The sequence below is a fragment of the Polypterus senegalus genome, chromosome 5 (assembly GCF_016835505.1).
Source record: "Polypterus senegalus isolate Bchr_013 chromosome 5, ASM1683550v1, whole genome shotgun sequence".
Taxonomy (NCBI): Eukaryota; Metazoa; Chordata; class Cladistia; order Polypteriformes; family Polypteridae; genus Polypterus; species Polypterus senegalus.
The window spans coordinates 199113029-199133767 of record NC_053158.1 but is presented as its reverse complement, the minus strand read 5'-3'; the positions used below and the strand labels follow the sequence as shown (position 1 = coordinate 199133767).

The following is a 20739-nucleotide window of genomic DNA, read 5'->3' as shown; positions in this document are numbered from 1 at the left end:
CGCTTCAAATCACCTGGCTGTGCTGATATAACATTCAGACTCCCCCCCCATAACTCTCTTGGTGACCCCGAGTGTGTGCCACTTTACCTGCCTGTATAAATATGGCAACAATTCTTCTATAGCTCTACATTTGTACCATGCCACGCGACTGAGAGTGCCATAGGAAGGCACTATATGAATGAAAATTTTGTCTTTTTAATTGTACATTTATATTTTTGCTTCAGGGTGAGTTTCAACGGCTTTACCCTTGTTGTTTTTTTTTTTCTAATTTTATTTTTTGATTTTATTCTGTTTCTAGAGCCAGCCAAGAGCAATCTGCGTGTGACCTCAGCAGAGGATGCTGATCACCTCCTCAAGAAGCAGGGTGTCGCCAACGGGAGCAGCCGCACTTCAAATGCCAGAGCAGCCCGTCACATCCCACGAAGACACACCGTCGGGGGTCCGCGCAGCTCCAAGGAGATTTTAGGAATGCAGCCATCTGAAATGGACAGGAAGAGGGAGGCCTTTCTGGAGCACTTGAAGCAGAAGTACCCTCACCATGCGTCTGCCATCATGGGTCACCAGGAGAGGCTTCGAGAGCAGGTAGAGGATGTGTTTGTTTTCTTTTTTTTGGGGGGGTGGAGGAGGGATTTTGGTAGACACCAGGGGTTTATAACACATTGATGTCCCTGTTAGTGTCTGGAGATGGAACATGACATTCTGGGAAAGACTTGCAAATTTGCTGAGCCCAAGTCAATAGCGCGGTGCGTACCAAAGTCTGACAACATACATACTATACATATATTGAAAATCCTGTGTGACGGGTGGGCACGGCCATTACCTGGACAAGGGCACCAGCTGGATAGAAGGACATGGGCAGAGATCATTTACAAGGCACTACTTTCCCCGGGACGCTAGAGGGTAGCCCTCACTGGGAGGCTATGGCATCACAGATTCCTGCAGGGCATTATGGGACTTGGAGTTTGGCACAGCCTATGGGTGCGACCAGGGGGAGCTGTAGAATGGTACTTTTGGGTTTCCATTACACCTGGGAGTGTTTCCAGTTAATCCTGATGAGCCACCTTGAACACTCCCAGGTGTAACACATAAAAGGAGCCGCCTCACTCCATTCGGGGAAGAAGAGGGACGAAGCTTGCCAATGGAGGAGTGGAGGCCAAAAGGAGGGAAAGAAAAGAAGGAGCTGAGTCTCTCGGTGTGTGTGGTGCTTTGTACTGTGGGGAGCGAAAGAAAAACGTGGGCTGTGCTGGGACTCGTGGCTCTGCCTGCCTGTCTGTCTGTCTGTGTCAGCCTGGTGCGCCCCCTTGTGGTTCACACACCTGCCTAATCCAAAGTAGACCTCAGTTCAAGCTGCTATATAAAGCTGCTACGTCAAGTGTATTGCGACAGCATCTCGTTGGGATTCAGGGACGGGCTTTGCCTTTTGTCGTTCCAGAACCTTTTATGGGGCACTACCTTCTCCGGAAAACTAGAGGGCAGCCCTCCTGGGCAGTTGTGGCACCATGGATTCCCGCTGGTCACGCTGGGAGTTGGAGTTTGGCACAGCCCTGCTGGGTTCTGTGGGGGGCCGCCAGGCAGAGCTGCAGAGCCCTACCTTGGGAGTGATCCCCGATCCCAGAACAATTATAATTCATCAAGCCCAGTCTCTTGTCGCTTATCCTCAGCTAAGCACTTAGACTGCCTCTCATGTGCATGTGTCTGACAATATACATGTATATTGTGATAAACCCCGGGTTTAAGTGAGCCCCAAACCCCAACACGATCACAAAAACACAGTCCTTTATCAAAAATAAATGAAGGTTTTATTTGAAATACCTCCAAAAAGTATTACACAAAGCACAAAACACTGGTTTTTCTTTCTACAAAATATTTTCTCTCACCACCGCACTGCCCTCCTCCAGTCGAGTGTTGCCCCTCTACCACCCAGCTCCGACTCCCTGAGTAAGCGAGTGCGGTCCCTTTTATTACAGACCCGGGATTACTTCCGGTGCCAGGGCAATTGCTTGATGGAAGTACGTCCGGGTCACACGGAAGTCCATTATTTGAGTAGGAAGCTTATTTCCCTGGAACACCCTCTTGCGGCACCCCGTGACCCAGAAGGGCTGCACTGCCAGACAACATTTCCCGGCATGCCCTGCTGACTTCCCACTGGTTGGGGATATCCGGAACTGCTGCCATCTAGCGTGCTGGGCGAATAACAGTTCTCTAGTGATCTCTCTGCTTCTATAGGGGCTGTCCGTCCATTTCTTCCTTCTGGGTCTACTTCCTTTTCTGGCCGGGATGTCCATCCAGCCTGTGTGGCATCTACAATATATAATTACTAGGGCTTGGCCCCCTGCTCGCTTTGCTCGCCAACCCCTTTGCCTGTGCTATGCGCTAGCCTCTTTGCTGTTCTGCCGCTTGTGTATGGGGATGCGGATGTACAATTCAAACAGATTGTTATTTTCATAGAAATTGTTACATATGCATAATAGAACTAACTATTTTACATTACAGCGAGTAATTAACCATATTAAAAAATAGTAAAACATAATAAATTGAAAGTAAATTATGTTTCATGTTGAGTTAGAGGTATTCGTTGCGTTATACGATTTCGTTCTGTTTGCCTTTGAAATTAACATGCAAATACTTTTTAAACTTGCACTTTTACTGTAAAACTTCAGTTAAAACAATTTTTTGAATTACATTTTCATCAATATCACATTGAATTTTGATTCTGTGTTTGGAATTACATCGTGACAACGTAACGTATAACTGCCCAGTTAGTGAAATCGTTTCTTTCTCTCTATTAAGTAAACCGACTTTTTCAAATGTTTGTCATTGTGATTTGTTAATTGTCATAGCAAAAGCTACTCTCACGGGAAACTGTTAACGTTTTAGTACGAATGGCATATCAAGATCTCCTTTGGTGTCTCACGTTATCCCCTGAAGATGTACAGTACTACATTACCTTTCTTGGATACATCCTTCTTACTTCAGTAATTCGTGTGGAGGAAGACCAGATGGTGTTAACAGTTGTAGATATTCTTTGTGATATTGTAAGTTGATATTTTCATCTTACGCACCATCACCACCAACTGTTTCAGCAGAGTCTACTGATACGCATTTAACCAATTGTGTAACCGATCGATAATTTTCACGTTAATTCATTTGACTTCATCGTTTCTCCGTGCTAGGATTGCCCGTGTACTCATTTTTTCTGTTGATAACCCTTCGTGATGAAATTCTTTAATAAGATTTGGACATAATGAGTCGTCTTTAATTGGGAACTTATAATGAGGAAAACATTAAAATTTATTAGAGCTGAGAGTACAGGAACTGTGTTTGACAAAAGCATTCACACGAATGAGAGGTGAGATTACAGTGTGTGTGGCTGAATACGGTTGAGAGGAAAAATCTCTTGAAAAAAATCTTGTCTCGTCTCAGGATTTTTTTTTTATATAATAGAGATTATGAAAGATGCCCAGACACAGACAGACACGACACCAGATGTCCACAAACACACACATGTTTATTTACAGTTCTTTTCTTAAGCGCAGCACACACAGTACAATAATCACCACAACGATAGCTCAGTCCTTTTCTTCCTACTTCCATTACTCTTCTCTTTACCGCCACCCTCACTCCTCCACTCGCAAGCCCCGTCCTCTTCCTCCCAATTCCGGTTCGACTAATGAAGTGAGGCGGCCCCTTTTATAACACCCCGGATGTGCTCCAGGTGCTTCGTAATGACCTTCCGATGGCACTTCCTGGTGTGGTGGAAGTGCTGCATAAACGTCGGAAGCATTCCGGGTGTGCCTGGAATCTCCTCTGGCAGCAAAGTTTTGCAGTCCAGGGTTCCATGACCCTCCGGGCACCTCCAGGTGGTGGCCACCATGCAGACCAAGGCGGCTGCCCTTGCATGGTCCAGGGGGGGTATTGTCCCTCTCCTGGTCCTTCCAGGTGTCCCAGCTGGGCAGAATCCCCAGCCATCTGGCACCAGATATATATATATATATATATATATATATATATATATATATATATATATATATATATATATATATATATATATATATATATATATATATATATATATAAACTGCTCAAAAAATTAAAGGAACACTTTGAAAACACATCAGATCTCAATGGGAAAAAGAAATCCTCCTGGATATCTATACTGATATAGACTGGGTAATGTGTTAGGAACGAAAGGATGCCACATCGTTTGATGGAAATGAAAATGATCAACCTACAGAGCCCTGAATTCAAAGGCGCCCCAAAAATCAGAGTGAAAAAATGATGTGGCAGGCTAGTCCATTTTGCCAAAATTTAATTGCAGCAACTCAAATTGTGCAGCACTTTGTATGGCCCCTGTGTTCTTGTATACATGCCTGACAACATCGGTGCATGCTTCTAATGAGATGACAGATGGTGTTGTGGGGATCTCCTCCCAGATCTGGACCAGGGCATCACTGAGCTCCTGGACAGTCTGAGGTGCAACCTGGTGGCATTGGATGGACCAAAACATAATGTCCCAGAGGTGTTCTATTGGATTTAGGTCAGGAAAGTGTGGTGGCCAGTCAATGGTATCAATTCCTTCATCCTCCAGGAACTGCCTGCATACTCTCACCACATGAGGCCAGGAATTGTCGTGCACCAGGAGCCACTGTACCAGCATAGGGTCTGACAATGGGTCCAAGGATTTCATCCTGATACCTAATGGCAGCCAAGGTGCCTTTGTCAAGCCTGTAGCAGTCTGTGTGACCCTCCATGGATATGCCTCCCCAGACAATCATTAACCCACCACCAAACTGCTCATGCTGAATGATGTTACAGGCAGCATAATGTTCTCCATGGCTTCTCCAGACCCTTTCACTTCTGTCACGTGCTCAGGGTGAACCTGCTCTCATCTGTAAAAAGCACAGGGCACCAGTGGTGCATCTGCCAATTCTGGTATTCTATGGCGAATGCCAATCAAGCTGCATGCTGCTGGGCAGTGAGCTCAGGGCCCATTAGAGGACATGGGGCCCTTGGGTCACCCTCATGAAGTCTTTCTGGTTGTTTGGTCAGAGACATTCACACCAGTGGCCTGCTGGAGGTCATTTTGTAGGGCTCTGGCAGTGCTCATCCTGTTCCTCCTTGCCCAAAGGAGCAGATACTGGTCCTGCTGATGGGTTATGGACCTTCTATGGCCCTCTCCAGCTCTCCTAGAGTAACTGCTTGTCTCCTAGAATCTCCTCCATGCCCTTAAGACTGTGCAGGGAGACACAGCAAACCTTCTGCCAATGACACGTATTGATGTGCCATCCTGGAGAAGTTGGACTACCTGTGCAACCTCTGTAGGGTCCAGGTATCGCCTCATGCTACCAGTAGTGACACTGACTGTAGCCAAATGCAAAACTAGTGAAGAAACAGTCAGAAAAGATGAGGAGGGAAAAATGTCAGTGGCCTCCACCTGTTAAACCATTCCTGTTTTGGGGGTCATCTCATTGTTGCCCCTCTAGTGCATCTGTTGTTAATTTCATTAACACCACAGCAGCTGAAACTGATTAACAACCCCCTCTGCTACTTAACTGACCAGATTAATATCCCATAAGTTTCATTGACTTTATGCTATACTCTGATTAAAAAGTGTTCCTTTAATTCTTTTGAGCAGTATATATCTCTAGATAGATAGATAGATACGAAAGGCACTATATAATAGATAGATAGATAGGAAAAGGTGATATATGATTGATAGATGGATATGAAAGGCACTATATAACGGATAGATAGACAGTAAATCCCCTACTTATGAACCTTTAAGTTACAAACTTTCAAAGATGTGAATGTGCATGTCCAATAAATTAAAAATTATTTGAATAAGTGAAAATTTAAAAATCTTAGTGTAACTTTAAATTTCGCAGCCACATGTAAGTTAGTTGTTGTGTCTGGCGCTAGGCGGAACACCAAACCAGTGCTGTTATCGCTTACATTCTCGGTCACATGAGTGCGTCCTCTGCCAGTGCTTGTGCTGTTGGCTGTGTCTCTGTTTATGTTGAGTTAACTTGTTTTATTTCAAGCCCAAGATGCCTGGAAATTCGGTGTATTCAACAAGAACGCGGGGACACAGTTGGAAACCCGTTTAGGGTTAAGATCTTCTCTCAGAGAACCACATTAACTTATTCAAAACCTAGTAGTGTGGTATTCATTTTGTTTGTGTCTTTTGTTGTTTGAGGCAGGGTGGCGCAGCGGTTGGCACTGCCGCCTCACAGCTCAGATCAGGTATTTGGATGTCATAGCTGGTCCAGCATAGTTGGCAGGCTTTTCCTTAATCCTCAGAGACACTTAAAAGACCACTGGGCTGCTATAATCCAATCAGAACTACTTCAGCCCTTTATTCCTCACTGACTTCAATGTATTTCGTGGAGTTCAGCACAAACACTTCTGTGATTTCGCCAAAGTCACAGTGAATTGAACTCCTGACTGCATCCTGGATTCAAACCTGGAATACTGGATCTGTGACACAGAAGCGCTAATCACTGCGCCACCATGTCACTCCCAGGGTGATCATTCACACACTCCTTCACTTCTTTATCTGCACTATTCTGTGTTTATTTTATGCAACAACTTTTTTTGATCCGGTCTGCCAAACCCCCCAACCCACAGCAAGTAATGAAAATGCAAATTGTGAGCAACTGGGCCCTGGCAACTCCAAAACCATCTGGCAGCGGCGCAACTGTTTTATGGGGGACCGTGTGAAGTGCGCACGTCTCTTTGAATACGCTCATGACTTTTTGCTTTTATGGACCTGCAGTGGGTTTCGTGCACATTTTTATGGACGTCGTTCTTTCAATTAAAGCGGGTCTGGAGAGCTCATCTGGTTTTGTAGTAGACAAGCGAAAGCTGTAAATGGACGTCAAGATATTAAAATTCCCTTTCAGCACCCCCACCATTACAACATGAACAGCACATGTTTAGCGCAGAGCCAGAGACCTCGTAAAACTGAACGCTTTCTCTCTCTGTCTTGAATTAATATGTGCCGTGGCGAGAATCGTGCCCCCCATTGGGAGCCATTAGCGCAATTGGTTACGAGATGCCATGTCGCTATCCCTCACCTGACAGCTTTAATAATAATAATCATAATAATAATAATTCTTTACGTTAATATGCTGCTTTTCTTGCTAATCAGAGTGCTTTAAGTAGTGAGTGGGGAGCCACATCATCAGCCACTAATGTGCAGCGCCCACCTGGATGGTGCAATGGCAGCCATTTTGTGCCAGTATGCCCACCACACATGAGCTGTTAGGTGGTGAGGGTGAGAGAGAGAGAGCCAATTAGAGACCGGGGGATGATTAGGGGAGCCAGAATGGCCAGGCCTTAGTGGGCAATTTAACCAGGCTTATTGGGCTGGTGATATCGGGCAAAGTGCCACATTAATTTCATATTATCATTATTATTAACATTAATAATAATAATAATTCTTTACACTTATATAGAGCTTTTCTCACTCCTCAAAGCACTTTTTATCATGAGTGGGGGGCCACTTCAGCCACCACTAATGTGCAGCATCCACCTGAATGATGTGATGGCAGCCATTTTGTACCAGTACACTAACCACACATGAGCTATTAAGTGGTTGAAGGGTGAGAGAGAGAGAGCGCCAATCAGAGACCGGGGATGATTAGAGGGACCAGAATGGCCAGGCCATGGTGGGCAATTTAAACAGGCTTATTGGCCTGGTAATATTGGGCAAAGTGCCACATTAATTTAATATTGTTATTATTAACATTAATAATAATAATAATAATTCTTTACATTTATATAGAGCTTTTCTCACTCCTCAAAGCGCTTTTCATTGTGAGTGGGGAGCCAGTGCAACCACCACTAAAGTGTAGCACCCACCTGGATAATACAATACAATACCATACAATTTATTTTTTGTATAGCCCAAAATCAAGGAGTGCCGCAATGGGCTTTAACAGGCCCTGCCTCTTGACAGCCCCCCAGCCTTGACTCTCTAAGAAGACAAGGAACAACTCCCAAAAAAAGACCCCAGTAGGGAAAAAATGGAAGAAACCTCTTGAAAGGCAGTTCAAAGAGAGACCCCTTTCCAGGTAGGTTGGGCGTGCTGTGGGTGTCAGAAAGAAGGGGGTCAATACAATACAGTACAATACACAGAACAGAACAAATCCTCAATACAGTATAAAAATAAAACTTTTAGAAGTACATAGCAGAATTTAACAGTGGATGACATCAGATAATCTGATTTGATGTGACGGTGGCCATTCTTATGCCAATATGCCCACCACACAGGTGTTGAGAAAGAGAGAGAGAGAGAGAGAGAGAAAGACAGCCAATTAGATAACGGGGGTTATTGGGGGGGGCACTTCAGCCACCACAAATGTGCAGTACCCACCTGGATGATGCGACGTCTGCCATTTTGCACCAGTACACTCCCCACACATGAGCTATTAGGTGGATGACCTAAGAGAGACATAGCTAGTCAGAAACAGGGGATGATTAGGGCCAGAATGACCAGGCCGTGGTTGGCAGTTCAGCCAGGACATCGAGGTACACCCCACTCTTTACCAAGGATGCTCAGGGATCTTTTATGAAAAGAGAATCAGGAACTCTGCTTTACGTCTCATCCTCCGACTTTACAGCACAGTGTCCCCGTCACACGTGGAAGAATTTAGATATGTTAATAAAATGGTATCTTAAAATTAGAACCTCTTCCTATTAGAAAGCAGTCGGGAGATGACCCGTTCTATGCATCTTTAATAGCACTTCACGAAGAGGGGGCACTCCTCACAAGCAGCCTATTACAGCCTGGTTAGAATGGTCAGAATTTTAAGGGTAGAGGTCCGTTTAATAAGCAAATGAATTTACATAGGGCAGCACGGTGGCGCAGTGGTAGCGCTGCTGCCTCGCGGTAAGGAGACTTGGGTTCGCTTCCCGGGTGTTTGCATGTTCTCCCCGTGTCTGCATGGGTTTCCTCGAGGTGGTCCGGTTTCCTCCCACAGTCTGAAGACATGCAGGTTAGGTGATCCTAAATTGTGCTTGGTGTGTTTGGGTGGGCTGGCGCCCTACCCGGGGTTTGTTCCTGCCTTGCACCCTGTGCTGGCTGGTTTGGCTCCAGCAGACCCCCGTGACCCTGTGTTAGGATATAGCAGGTTGGACAATGACTGACTGAATGAATTTACAAAACTATATTACATTTACCCAAATGACATAAAGTATAAATGTCTATGTGTGGCAGTGTGTGTGTGTATCTGTCCGTCCAGCCCGGAAGTGCGAGGCTACAGCATGAAGCTCAAGGAGCCGGTAAGGCGGCCCCAAGTTAACAACTCAGAAGAAGAAAAAAGTGCGAGGCTACAGCATGAAGCTGAAAGAAATCGACTCCGTCACCAAAGTGAGACCACCGAGGAAAGAGAAACTCGCTTAGCCGCTGATACACAAGTGAGGCAAGCAGATTGGCAAAACGAAATCTCAGGGAGAGAGAAACCGCTGATAGACATGGGGGCGGTGAGCACGTCCACAAAATGAAACTGCCGACTTGGCATTTCAATTATTTTTCTGACAATTTCAATAGTTTCAAAGAGCCCGGGCTTTTTACAGCACAGGCTTACACAGCTAATATAAAATAAAAGTCAATTTTATTATTTTTTTGGTTCTTCTTATACCTTTTGAGATGAGACAACACCCTTGAAATTTCTGTGCATATAACAACTGTCCATTCTCGTTGTTTATAGGAGATCTGCTGGCTTCTTAGTCATCTCTTAGTCATCCTTCAGCACATTTTCTACATTACATCAGCCTTTCTTCTGGAACATTTTTTATTTACTTGACCATCTCAGTATTTCTCCTAAATCAATTCTTATATTGCAATGTACGTGGGGTCCAGCAGCTGTGGGGCATCTGTCGGTGAAAAAAGTTTCACGGATCTTGACTTTGCTGACGATGCTGTGATCTTCGCGGAGTTAATGGCGGCTCTGATCGGGGCGCTCAAGAGACTGAGCGAGGAGTCGGAGTGTCCTGGATAAAAACTAAAGAGCTAGACCTTTAATGACCTCTTGGGCACGACCATCATCACTGTGTCTGTCTGCGGAGAGAGTGTCGACCTCGTCGAGACGTTTACTTACCTTGGTGGTGACAGTCACGTCTCTGGTGACTCTTCCTATAAAGTCAGTAGACGGATTGGAAGGGCATTTTTGGGGTCATGAGGTCGCTGGAAAGGGGTGTGTGGCGCTCCCAATATCTGCAAAACGATGAAGGTCCAAGTCTTTAGAGTCCTGGTGCTTCCTGTCTTGCTATGTGGTTGCGAGACATGGATGCTATCCAGTGACCTGAGACGAAGACTGGACTCCTTTATGTGTGTCTCTCTGGAAAATCCTTGGGTGCCATTGGTTTGACTTTGTGTTGCTCATGGAGTCCTGAATGAGGCACATGACATGAATTGTGAGGGAGTGTCAGTTACGACACTATGGCCATGTGGCATGTTTCCCCGAGGGTGATCCGGTTTATAAGATCCTCATTGTTGGGGACCCGAGTGACTGGACTAGGCCAAGGGGTTGCCCACGTAACACCTGGCTGTGGCAGATAGAGGGTCATAGGATGGGTGTGGACCGCGTGTCTGCCTGGCGGGTTGCCAACCGGGATCCCGAGCTGTTTCATCATGTAGTGGGTGCGTCAATGTGATGTACCAGTGCATGCTCCCCAACTTGACTTGACTTGAATGTACACACTGCAAACTAAAATATTTGGGTGAGCCAAAATGAAGCGCCACATTTCTCCAGGTCGCATTGGGTGAGGTAGAGGCAGCCGAGTGGGTTGAGGTGGGTGGGGGGGGTCCTTTGATCGGCCCTTGTAGTTTTCAGTTGGCCACATGCCTTGGTCCAGTGCTGTCGTCCTTTCGCAACGAATACATCATCACTACACAACGCGCCTTCCGAACGCACTTCAGCATTCCTCCTAACAGTGACGTCCCAATTCTTCAGCGGCTGGCTAAATTTAGACAGACGGGTACAACATTGAAGAGAAAATCTCCAGGTCGTCTTTGGACTGTACGACCTCCTGAAAACATCCAAGCTGTAAGGGAATCAATTCTGCAGTCTCCTAGACGTTCAGCGACGTTTCCAAAACGTCTTTGATTTTGCACGAGGACCTTAATTTCCATCCACACAAAATGATGGCAGTGCATGAACTCACTGAGAGAGACTGGGAGAGCAGTAGAGAGTTGTGCGCCAACATTCTGCCAACCGTTCATTGAGATGCCATCGCCCAGTGATGTTGGCGATGAGGTACATTTCCCATTTGAATTGTTGTGTAAATAAGCAAAACTTTCACTATTGGGCTGAAACAAACCCTGGTGAACTTCATCAGAGATCCCCTGTACAGTGAACGGGTTACAGTTGAGTGCACAACTTGGCATTGTAGGCCCTTACTTTTTCGAGAAGGGTGGGAGCAACGGTCACTGTCACTTCAGAACGTCACATCGAAATGCTAGAGAATTTTTTGCGATCCTAATGGATGTGCTGGATGCCTGGAGCAGCAGCTCATACGGCCTGCGCGGAGATCCATACAAGGTTTGCGGAGAAGCTGATCTCCCTGCGTGGCAATATCGGGTGGCCTTCACGTTCCCCTGATAGATAGATACTTTATTAATCCCAAGGGGAAATTCACATACTGCAGCAGCAGCATACTGAGAATACACAATATTAAATTAAAGAGTGATAACAATGCAGGTATAACAGACAATAACTTTATATAATGTTAATGTTTAACCCCCACCGGGTGGAATTGAAGAGTCGCATAGTGTGGGGTCTCCTCAGTCTGTTAGTGGAGCAGGATGGTGACAGCAGTCTGTCGCTGAAGCTGCTCCTCTGTCTGGAGATGATCCTGTTCAGTGGATGCAGTGGATTCTCCATGATTGATAGGAGCCTGCTCAGTGCCCGTCACTCTGCCATGGATGTCAAACCGTCCAGCTCCGTGCCTACAATAGAGCCTGCCTTCCTCACCAGTTTGTCCAGGCGTGAGGCTTCCCTCTTCTTCATGCTGCCTCCCCAGCACATCACGCGTAGAAGAGGGCGCTCACCACAACCGTCTGGTAGAACATCTGCAGCATCTTATTGCAGATGTTGAACGACGCCAGCCTTCTAACCCAGCACATCACGTGTAGAAGAGGGCGCTCGCCACAACCGTCTGATAGAACATCTGCAGCATCTTATTGCAGATGTTGAAGGACGCCAGCCTTCTAAGGAAGTATAGTCGGCTCTGTCCTTTCTTACACAGAGCATCAGTATTGACAGTCCATTCCAGTTTATCATCCAGCTGCACTCCCAGGTATTTATAGGTCTGCACCCTCTGCACAGTCACCTCTGATGATCACGGGGTCCATGAGGGGCCTGGGCCTCCTAAAATCCACCACCAGCTCCTTGGTTTTGCTGGTGTTTAGTTGTTGGTGGTTTGAGTCGCACCATTTAACAAAGTCCTTGATTAGGTTCCTATACTCCTCCTCCTGCCCACTCCTGATGCAGCCCACGATAGCAGAGTCGTCAGTGAACTTTTGCACGTGATCTCTCTCCATGTGATTTCTTCTTCTCAAGTCAAAGGTATACACACACCAACCTCAAAACCTCAAAGCCCTCAAGGACGCTATTTGCCACAAAATCACTGCTATTCTCCCTTGAAATGGCCAAACGTGTCACGCAAGTGTTCAGAAATTGTCTCAAAGAGCGTATCGCTAATGATGGCCACCTTGAAGACATCATTTTTAAAATACAGTGGAAAAACATCTCTTTTGTAGTCCCTTTCTTGTGCCATAATGAAATTTATTTGATCTTGTAGCGTTTTTGTAGAATCAACGTTTGAAATGTGGTTACTTCTTCTTGGCTCCCCCTGTACTTACTGTTGCATCTAAATTATTCTCTCACACACAGCATTGGGATCCACATTCAGAGCACAGGGTGAGCGCCCCCTTCTGGCCTCACCAACACCTCTTTCAGCAGCAGCCCAAGCTATTTCCTAGATGGTCTCGCACATCCAAGTACTTTTTGGTGGAGGAGCTCTTCTCAATTGTAGGTGGTATGGCTGCTTTCATCTCCATCAAAGAGAGGGAGACTCCTTTTATTTTTGGGCTGTCTAATTTATCCCCAGACGACTCGCACAATGAGGGTGCAGGTGGTACACAGGCAGGTGAAGTGACTTGCTGTGAGGTTTGAAGCTGAATGCCTTTAGGCCATGTCAGGGTACATGACTTTTACAAAGAATTTCAGTCACAGGCTTCATTTGCATGAGTTTAGCAAGTCTGAGGGCAGTCACAACACGCTCTTGTGATTGTCACAGTAGTGTAATGTGACGTTCCCAGCGACTCGCCATGATTCCATTCGGCACCCACCCAGAAGTGTAATGCATACAAGGAATGCAAAACAGAAAAGAGGAGAGAAGTGACAAAGACGAGACGACTATGTGGGTTGCTGGCCTCCGAGGCAGAGTTTGAAAGAGAAGCAGAATGGATTTAAAAGGGGCAAAGGGACACGGACGGAAGATTACCTGAAAAGCATATTATGGTCAGCAACTCAGAGTCGTCCTTTCTCTGTCGCAGATGACACTGGGGTTCAGTGTTAATTAACTGAGGACCTGGGAGGTGCTCATTTCTCGCACTGCACACTCTGATCCTGGACAGTCCTGCCAGAGTGGAAGAACAGACAGGTTGGCCGCCTAGACCATTGTCGGGCAACTGGTGCGCGGTGGAATTTTCTAGGGGCGCCGCAAAAACTTTTGTAAAACATTTTAAATTGCTGGTGTTTTTGAACTTTTGGTTGATTTAAAAGATAATGTTTAAAAAAAAAATAGTTTATGTTGGAAAAACAGATAACAGTTAATCAGATTGTTGAATAAACGAATGTATTTATTTTGAATGCAAGTTCATATTTTCGCTGTTCACCATTCATCATAATATCAACACCAGCGGTGTCAAAAACACATCTCGTGAGACTTAAAAAGCTGTTTTTAGAAGATCTCGCTCACTATACGGATAGAAGAAGGCGGAGCAAATATAGAACGAGAAAATACGAACACTACATTTCGTCTCTTGCCGACGAGAGAGTATCGCTGTAGCTGCAGCTCTCACCACTTAATCGTCTGAGTATTACTATGGAAAAATTAACCTTATTTTCGCTCTGACACCGCTGATCAACACAGTAAACTTTGTAAACTCGGTGACCTTTACCAGTTCTTTGTGGTGAAAAACATTTTGTTGTGACGCAAGCATTCGATACTTCCTTGTAATTTAATTCTCAACGATTATCACTCGCTTTTTATTTACGGTAATTTTAATTAAAATTTATCTAGAAAAATTCATACTTAGTTTATTCTCGTCACGACTTTATTTATGGGCAGTCCCTCAGGTGCGGCGCGAAAGAAAATTTTTCGGCGCCGCAACTCGAAAAAGGTTGCCTTTCACTGGGCTAGACGAAGAAACAACTCTGTGCCCGGTCGGAATAATATGATGCTTGGAGCAGCGGAAGCCAGAATTTGTGATCAGTTCAATTTCCTAAGTGGCAAGTGGCAGTGGGATGTCCACAGGGGTGCTTGGGAGTTGGAGCCCGGAAGTGTAACACTGTTGGGGTCCCTGGGTGCTGGTAGAGGGCGCTGTCAGGAGAAGACCTCTCTACTTTCCATATGACCCATAAGTGCTTGCGAGTGGACACACTGTGGCACCGGATGCATTCCCGGGTCGGGCTTGATAAGGAGCCCACCACTTCACATTAGAGAGTCAGAGTAGGGAGGCAGGAGGCAACATTCTTGGAGGAAGGAAGGAACAAGAACTTGTTTTATTTTGGTTTGCTTATTAATCTTTGCACAAGTGATTTTTTGTGAGGGTGCTTTGGGAACATAACTATCTTTTATTTAAACCCAGAATCATGTTGGACATTACTGTGCAAAAGGTTTGGGAACCCCTGGTGGGTTAAAGAAATACCTGTGTGTGTGTATACAGTGTATATTACAGTTTTTATATTATATATATATATAAACTGCTCAAAAAAATTAAAGGAACACTTTGAAAACACATCAGATCTCAATGGGAAGAAGAAATCCTCCTGGATATCTATACTGATATAGACTGGGTAATGTGTTAGGAACGAAAGGATGCCACATCGTTTGATGGAAATGAAAATGATCAACCTACAGAGCCCTGAATTCAAAGACGCCCAAAAATCAGAGTGAAAAAATGATGTGGCAGGCTGGTCCATTTTGCCAAAATGTAATTGCAGCAACTCCAAATTGTACGCAGCACTTTGTATGGCCCCTGTGTTCTTGTATACATGCCTGACAACATCGGTGCCTGCTTCTAATGAGATGACAGATGGTGTTGTGGGGGATCTCCTCCCAGATCTGGACCAGGGCATCACTGAGCTCCTGGACAGTCTGAGGTGCAACCTGGTGGCATTGGATGGACCAAAACATAATGTCCCAGAGGTGTTCTATTGGATTTAGGTCAGGAAAGTGTGGTGGCCAGTCAATGGTATCAATTCCTTCATCCTCCAGGAACTGCCTGCATACTCTCACCACATGAGGCCAGGAATTGTCGTGCACCAGGAGCCACTGTACCAGCATAGGGTCTGACAATGGGTCCAAGGATTTCATCAAGGTGCCATTGTCAAGCCTGTAGCGGTCTGTGTGACCCTCCATGGATATGCCTCCCCAGACAATCATTAACCCACCACCAAACTGCTCATGCTGAATGATGTTACAGGCAGCATAATGTTCTCCATGGCTTCTCCAGACCCTTTCACTTCTGTCACTTGCTCAGGGTGAACCTGCTCTCATCTGTAAAAAGCACAGGGCACCAGTGGTGCATCTGCCAATTCTGGTATTCTATGGCGAATGCCAATCAAGCTGCATGCTGCTGGGCAGTGAGCTCAGGGCCCATTAGAGGACATGGGGCCCTTGGGTCACCCTCATGAAGTCTTTCTGGTTGTTTGGTCAGAGACATTCACACCAGTGGCCTGCTGGAGGTAATTTTGTAGGGCTCTGGCAGTGCTCACCCTGTTCCTCCGTGCCCAAAGGAGCAGATACTGGTCCTGCTGATGGGTTATGGACCTTCTATGGCCCTCTCCAGCTCTCCTAGAGTAACTGCTTGTCTCCTAGAATCTCCTCCATGCCCTTGAGACTGTGCAGGGAGACACAGCAAACCTTCTGGCAATGACACGTATTGATGTGCCATCCTAGAGAAGTTGGACTACCTGTGCAACCTCTGTAGGGTCCAGGTATCGCCTCATGCTACCAGTAGTGACACTGACTGTAGCCAAATGCAAAACTAGTGAAGAAACAGTCAGAAAAGATGAGGAGGGAAAAATGTCTTTAATTCTTTTGAGCAGTATATATATATATATATATATATATATATATATATATATATATATATATATATATATATATATATATATATATATATATATATATGAGAGAGAGAGAAGAGAGAGAGATGAAAGACACTATATACTTGATAGATAGATAGACATGGAAGGCACTATATATTAGATAAATAGTCATTAAATATTAAAAGGTACTATATAATTGATATATAGATAGACAGGATAGGCATTATATAATTGATAGATAAATATGTAAATAGTCATGAAAGACACTATATAATAGATGAATAGATAGACAGGAAAGGAACTACATACAGGCAGTCCCCGGGTTAGGTACGAGATAGGGACTGTAGGTTTATACTGTAGCGGTTTAGTGGCCGCTAAGATTCACACCATCAAGGATGACGGTGATTTATTTATTTTAGTAGAGGAGATCCCAGGGACGTCCCCAGTCTTGGATCGACCCACACACACATTCACAAAAAAGACCCAACAAAGCACAATGGAAAAAGTAAACAATTAAGAATATAATGAAATTAAATCAACTAAATGAAAACAATAATACCACCCCTGACCCCTTCGGCGATATTACATTTAACTTATCAACACAAACACCACATAGCAGAGTCCATGTAAACCAATCCGGATGAAATGAGAGGTGATGAAGTTAAGTCCAGCGATCTGTATGTTGAAAGGGTGAAAGAAAACACAGTCGTACCGGTAGTTACTGAAAGGATGAAGTCAGATGGATGGTTCAGGAGCGCTCCACTCTTCCGGAAAACCAATGAATCCCAACACAGTCCTCAGTGCACAGGTAGACAGACGATCCAGACCCCAACAAACGAATACAGTCCAGGACACAATGATTAATTAAGGTTCAAATAATAGCAGGCAGCACGACAGATAAACACAACACACAACACACCAAAACAAAATAAACTTTTTTCTTTCTATTTGCCCTCCTTTTAACCTCCTTTAACCTCCTTTGACCACCTTTGACCCCTGCAGCCCCTGCAAGGACTGCTGGGATATGAAGTTCTTACTTAGTAGCACTGCTACAGTACTTAAGTTGAATTTGTATGTAAGTCGGAACAGGTACATAAATTTAATAAATGCTATTGCTGACCGACTGTAACCAAGTGCTCTGCCAATGAATGATGGAGTTTCACCTCTCTCTGACCTTTTTATTATTTCTACTTGATTTTCCATGTTGATGGTTTTTCTCTTCTTTACTGTATCACCAGCACTTGTATCAGATTTGTGTTTCAGAGACATCGTTGAAGGGTGAAGACAAAAGGTTAAGATGAGCTCTTCTGCACAGCACTGTACACGCGATCACAGCAGGAAGGCACCCGTCGTCAACACGTCTGGTGTACTGACAAGAGACAACTTCCTGCTATGTGCGTAACAGTACAAGCAGGCTTGCTATTGAGAATGAATGGGGGCATCGACGGGCGGTTCATCACCAGCCCACCTCACAGTCACCTCCACTACAGTATGCTGCCTGCAGCGTCCGTCCACCGAGAACGATCACGGTGCGGCCAAAGGCAGGTAGTGAATCGCCCCCATTCAATAGGCAGCCGTCCGATGCACATTACAATGGTACCCCCCACCGCCCCGTTCACCCTCAATGGCCTCCATTCAGCCACAACCGGGTCACCGCTTGCAGCATTACCAGCCGCCCAACAAGAACGAACGGGGCAGCCGTGTGTAGTGGGTAAGCAGTGAAACCGCTTGCCACCGGGAGCCGCCCGAGGGACACTACACTGCGCAAGCAGCGAAATCGCCCCCATCCAGCCACCACTTGCATCGTCCCCAGGCCGAAGATGACGGAGCGGCAGTTACTGAGGCGCATGCGTCGCAGCTGCAGCCCCGTTCGTATGTCGTAGGTCGGATGTCCTTAACCTGGGGACTACCTGTAATTGACAGATAGATAGAAAAGGCACTATATGATAGATGGATAGATAGACAGATAGAGATGAAAGGCACTATATGATAGATAGATAGATAGATAGATGATAGATGGTAGTTTACATGCTGCAACCACCTTAATAAAAGAATAAATGTCTGTGTTTCTGTCTGGTTGTTAAGTTTTTGTTAATTCTAACAGATGCCACATCACAAACATTTTAGTTAGGCATTTTATTCTGAGTTGGACATGACATTTTATTCCTACAAATGCTTGTGATGTGCCACCTGTTGGAATGACAAATGCAGTGCATGTTATTAGTCCATGCTTTACAAATTATATTCCAATAGGTGGTCCACTGCAAACATTGATGCTGAGTAACCCTAAATTTATGTGCCCTAAATTATAAGGCAGATAAATATTATAATCAGAACGCTGACATTACAGCTAATGAGTAGATATTCGCCTTGTTTCGAAGCCACATCTTTGGCTGTTTGTAGGATTTCTAAATATATGAAGAACATCTAAAGCTCCCAGGTAATGGATGACAAGACGTAAATAGTTAAAAATGACATGCGGCTCCTGGAAATGATAAAGCAGCCTGCACTAAAATGGTATTTCAGCTCTCCGCAGCACAATTATGCTTTGCTCTAATTCTCTTCCTATAATCGCAGGGTGGCCGTATAAATTCCCTTAATGGTGGAGAAGAAGGGTGGAATTACAGCTTAAATATCAAAGCTGCTTATGAGTGACTTATGTGATCGGCAGACCCTCTGTAGATAAAAGCCAGTGGACTGGGAGGGGTTCTCAACCTTTGGTGCTGGAGTGTGAGCTGAGAGCTCCTCGAGTTCAACTGAAAAGAGAGCAAAGACCCTCCGCAAACTGACCTTCATTTTTACAAAGCTGTCCATGCTGTGCCCAATAAAAAAAAAAAACTCTGTACATCTGGGGTTGGACAAAAATACACAGTTAGAAAAGAGCAGGAAACGTATGTGCAAATGTTTCAAGAGTTAAGATAATGTGAGGTTTTTGAAAGAAAGACGAATGAAATGATGGCATTGGGACCAATTCACGCTGTAAATTTTCAGTGTTTGCCATTTTCTAGCATTTCTCATGCAGTTTTCCGGGTGTTTTTCAAGCACTTTTCCCAGCGTTTTCAAAGAAACATGTCTGACAGCATTTCCATTTTGTACATTGTGAGGTGTTGTGGTGTTTCCAGAATGTCTTCTATGACTTTAGTTCTTTTAATACAGACAGTCACAGTGCTGAAGAGTAGGTGCCATCAGCATTGTGACCAGTGCTGGACCTTCATTTTTGGGGCCCTGAAACTTCAAATGTTATGGTGGGCCTCATCTCACTCAGTAATGAGGTCTTGGTAATTACAGTTAACTTTCTCAGTGGAGTTGTTCCATCACAGAAATTATGTGAATTATTATCCATAACCATACATTTTTTTTTTTAATTTAACTACTACACCTCGGATGGATTTTTGCTGCCATTGCATCATCCAGATAGGTGGTACACATTGCTGTGTAAAGTGCTTTGAGTATGAAAATATATATATATATATATATATATATATATATATATATATATATATATATATATATATTGTTACATAGTTAACTGTCAAATAATGCAAAGAGTAAGCGACACGTGTTTCACCCTAGTTTGGGCTCATCAGGTGTACACACTCCAGTGCACCCCTCACCAGGGATCGAACCTCGGACGTCACCGTTAGAGGCAAAGGCTCTTTATGTTGCGCCATGGCGTGTGGTTCGTTTACTTGACAGCCTGGAGATCAAGGTAATTACATACATAGCATTCGAAGTCTGAATCACAATCTGATTGTATGGATGGTTACCTACCAGGTAACACGTGTGCTTGGGCTGCAAGTCAGCAAAATTCTACCACGGGTGCCCTCTCAGTTGCGAGAAGCAGATTATAGAATATATATATATATATATATATATATATATATATATATATATATATATACTGTATATATATATAATATATACTGTATATGTGTGTGTGTGTATGTATATATGTGTGTGTTTGTGTATGTATATGTTATATATATATATTATATATAAGTATAAATATATATATATATATAAACACACACACACACACATATGCACATACACACATATATATACATACAGTATATAAATACTAGGGGGTTGTGCCCCTGCGCGTTTCGCTCGCCAACACCGGGCCGGTGCTACCTGCTAGCCTCTTTGCTGTTCTGCCGCTTGTGTATGGTGAAGCGGTTGTACAATTTAAACAGATTGTTGTTTTCATGGGAATTGTTACATGTGCATAATAGAACTAACTATTTTACATTACAGCGAGTAATTAACCATATTAGAAAAACGGTAAAACGTAATAATTTGAAAGTAAATTATGTTTCATGTTGCATTAGAGGTATTCATTGCGTAATACGATTTCATTCTGTTTGGCTTTGAAATAAACACGCAAATACTT

The 20739-nt window shown here is 44.5% G+C and overlaps 1 protein-coding gene across 10 annotated transcripts in view; it reads left to right on the top strand.

Moving 5' to 3' along the window:
- The window catches only part of si:ch211-285f17.1 (sickle tail protein homolog), a 464466-nt gene that overhangs the window by 189929 nt on the left and 253798 nt on the right, over window positions 1-20739 (top strand). For all 10 annotated transcript variants that reach the window (XM_039753955.1, XM_039753954.1, XM_039753962.1 and 7 more), the window contains exon 2: window positions 299-582. In XM_039753955.1, coding sequence (XP_039609889.1) covers window positions 299-582 — 284 coding nt within the window. The remainder of the gene's footprint in view (window positions 1-298; window positions 583-20739) is intronic.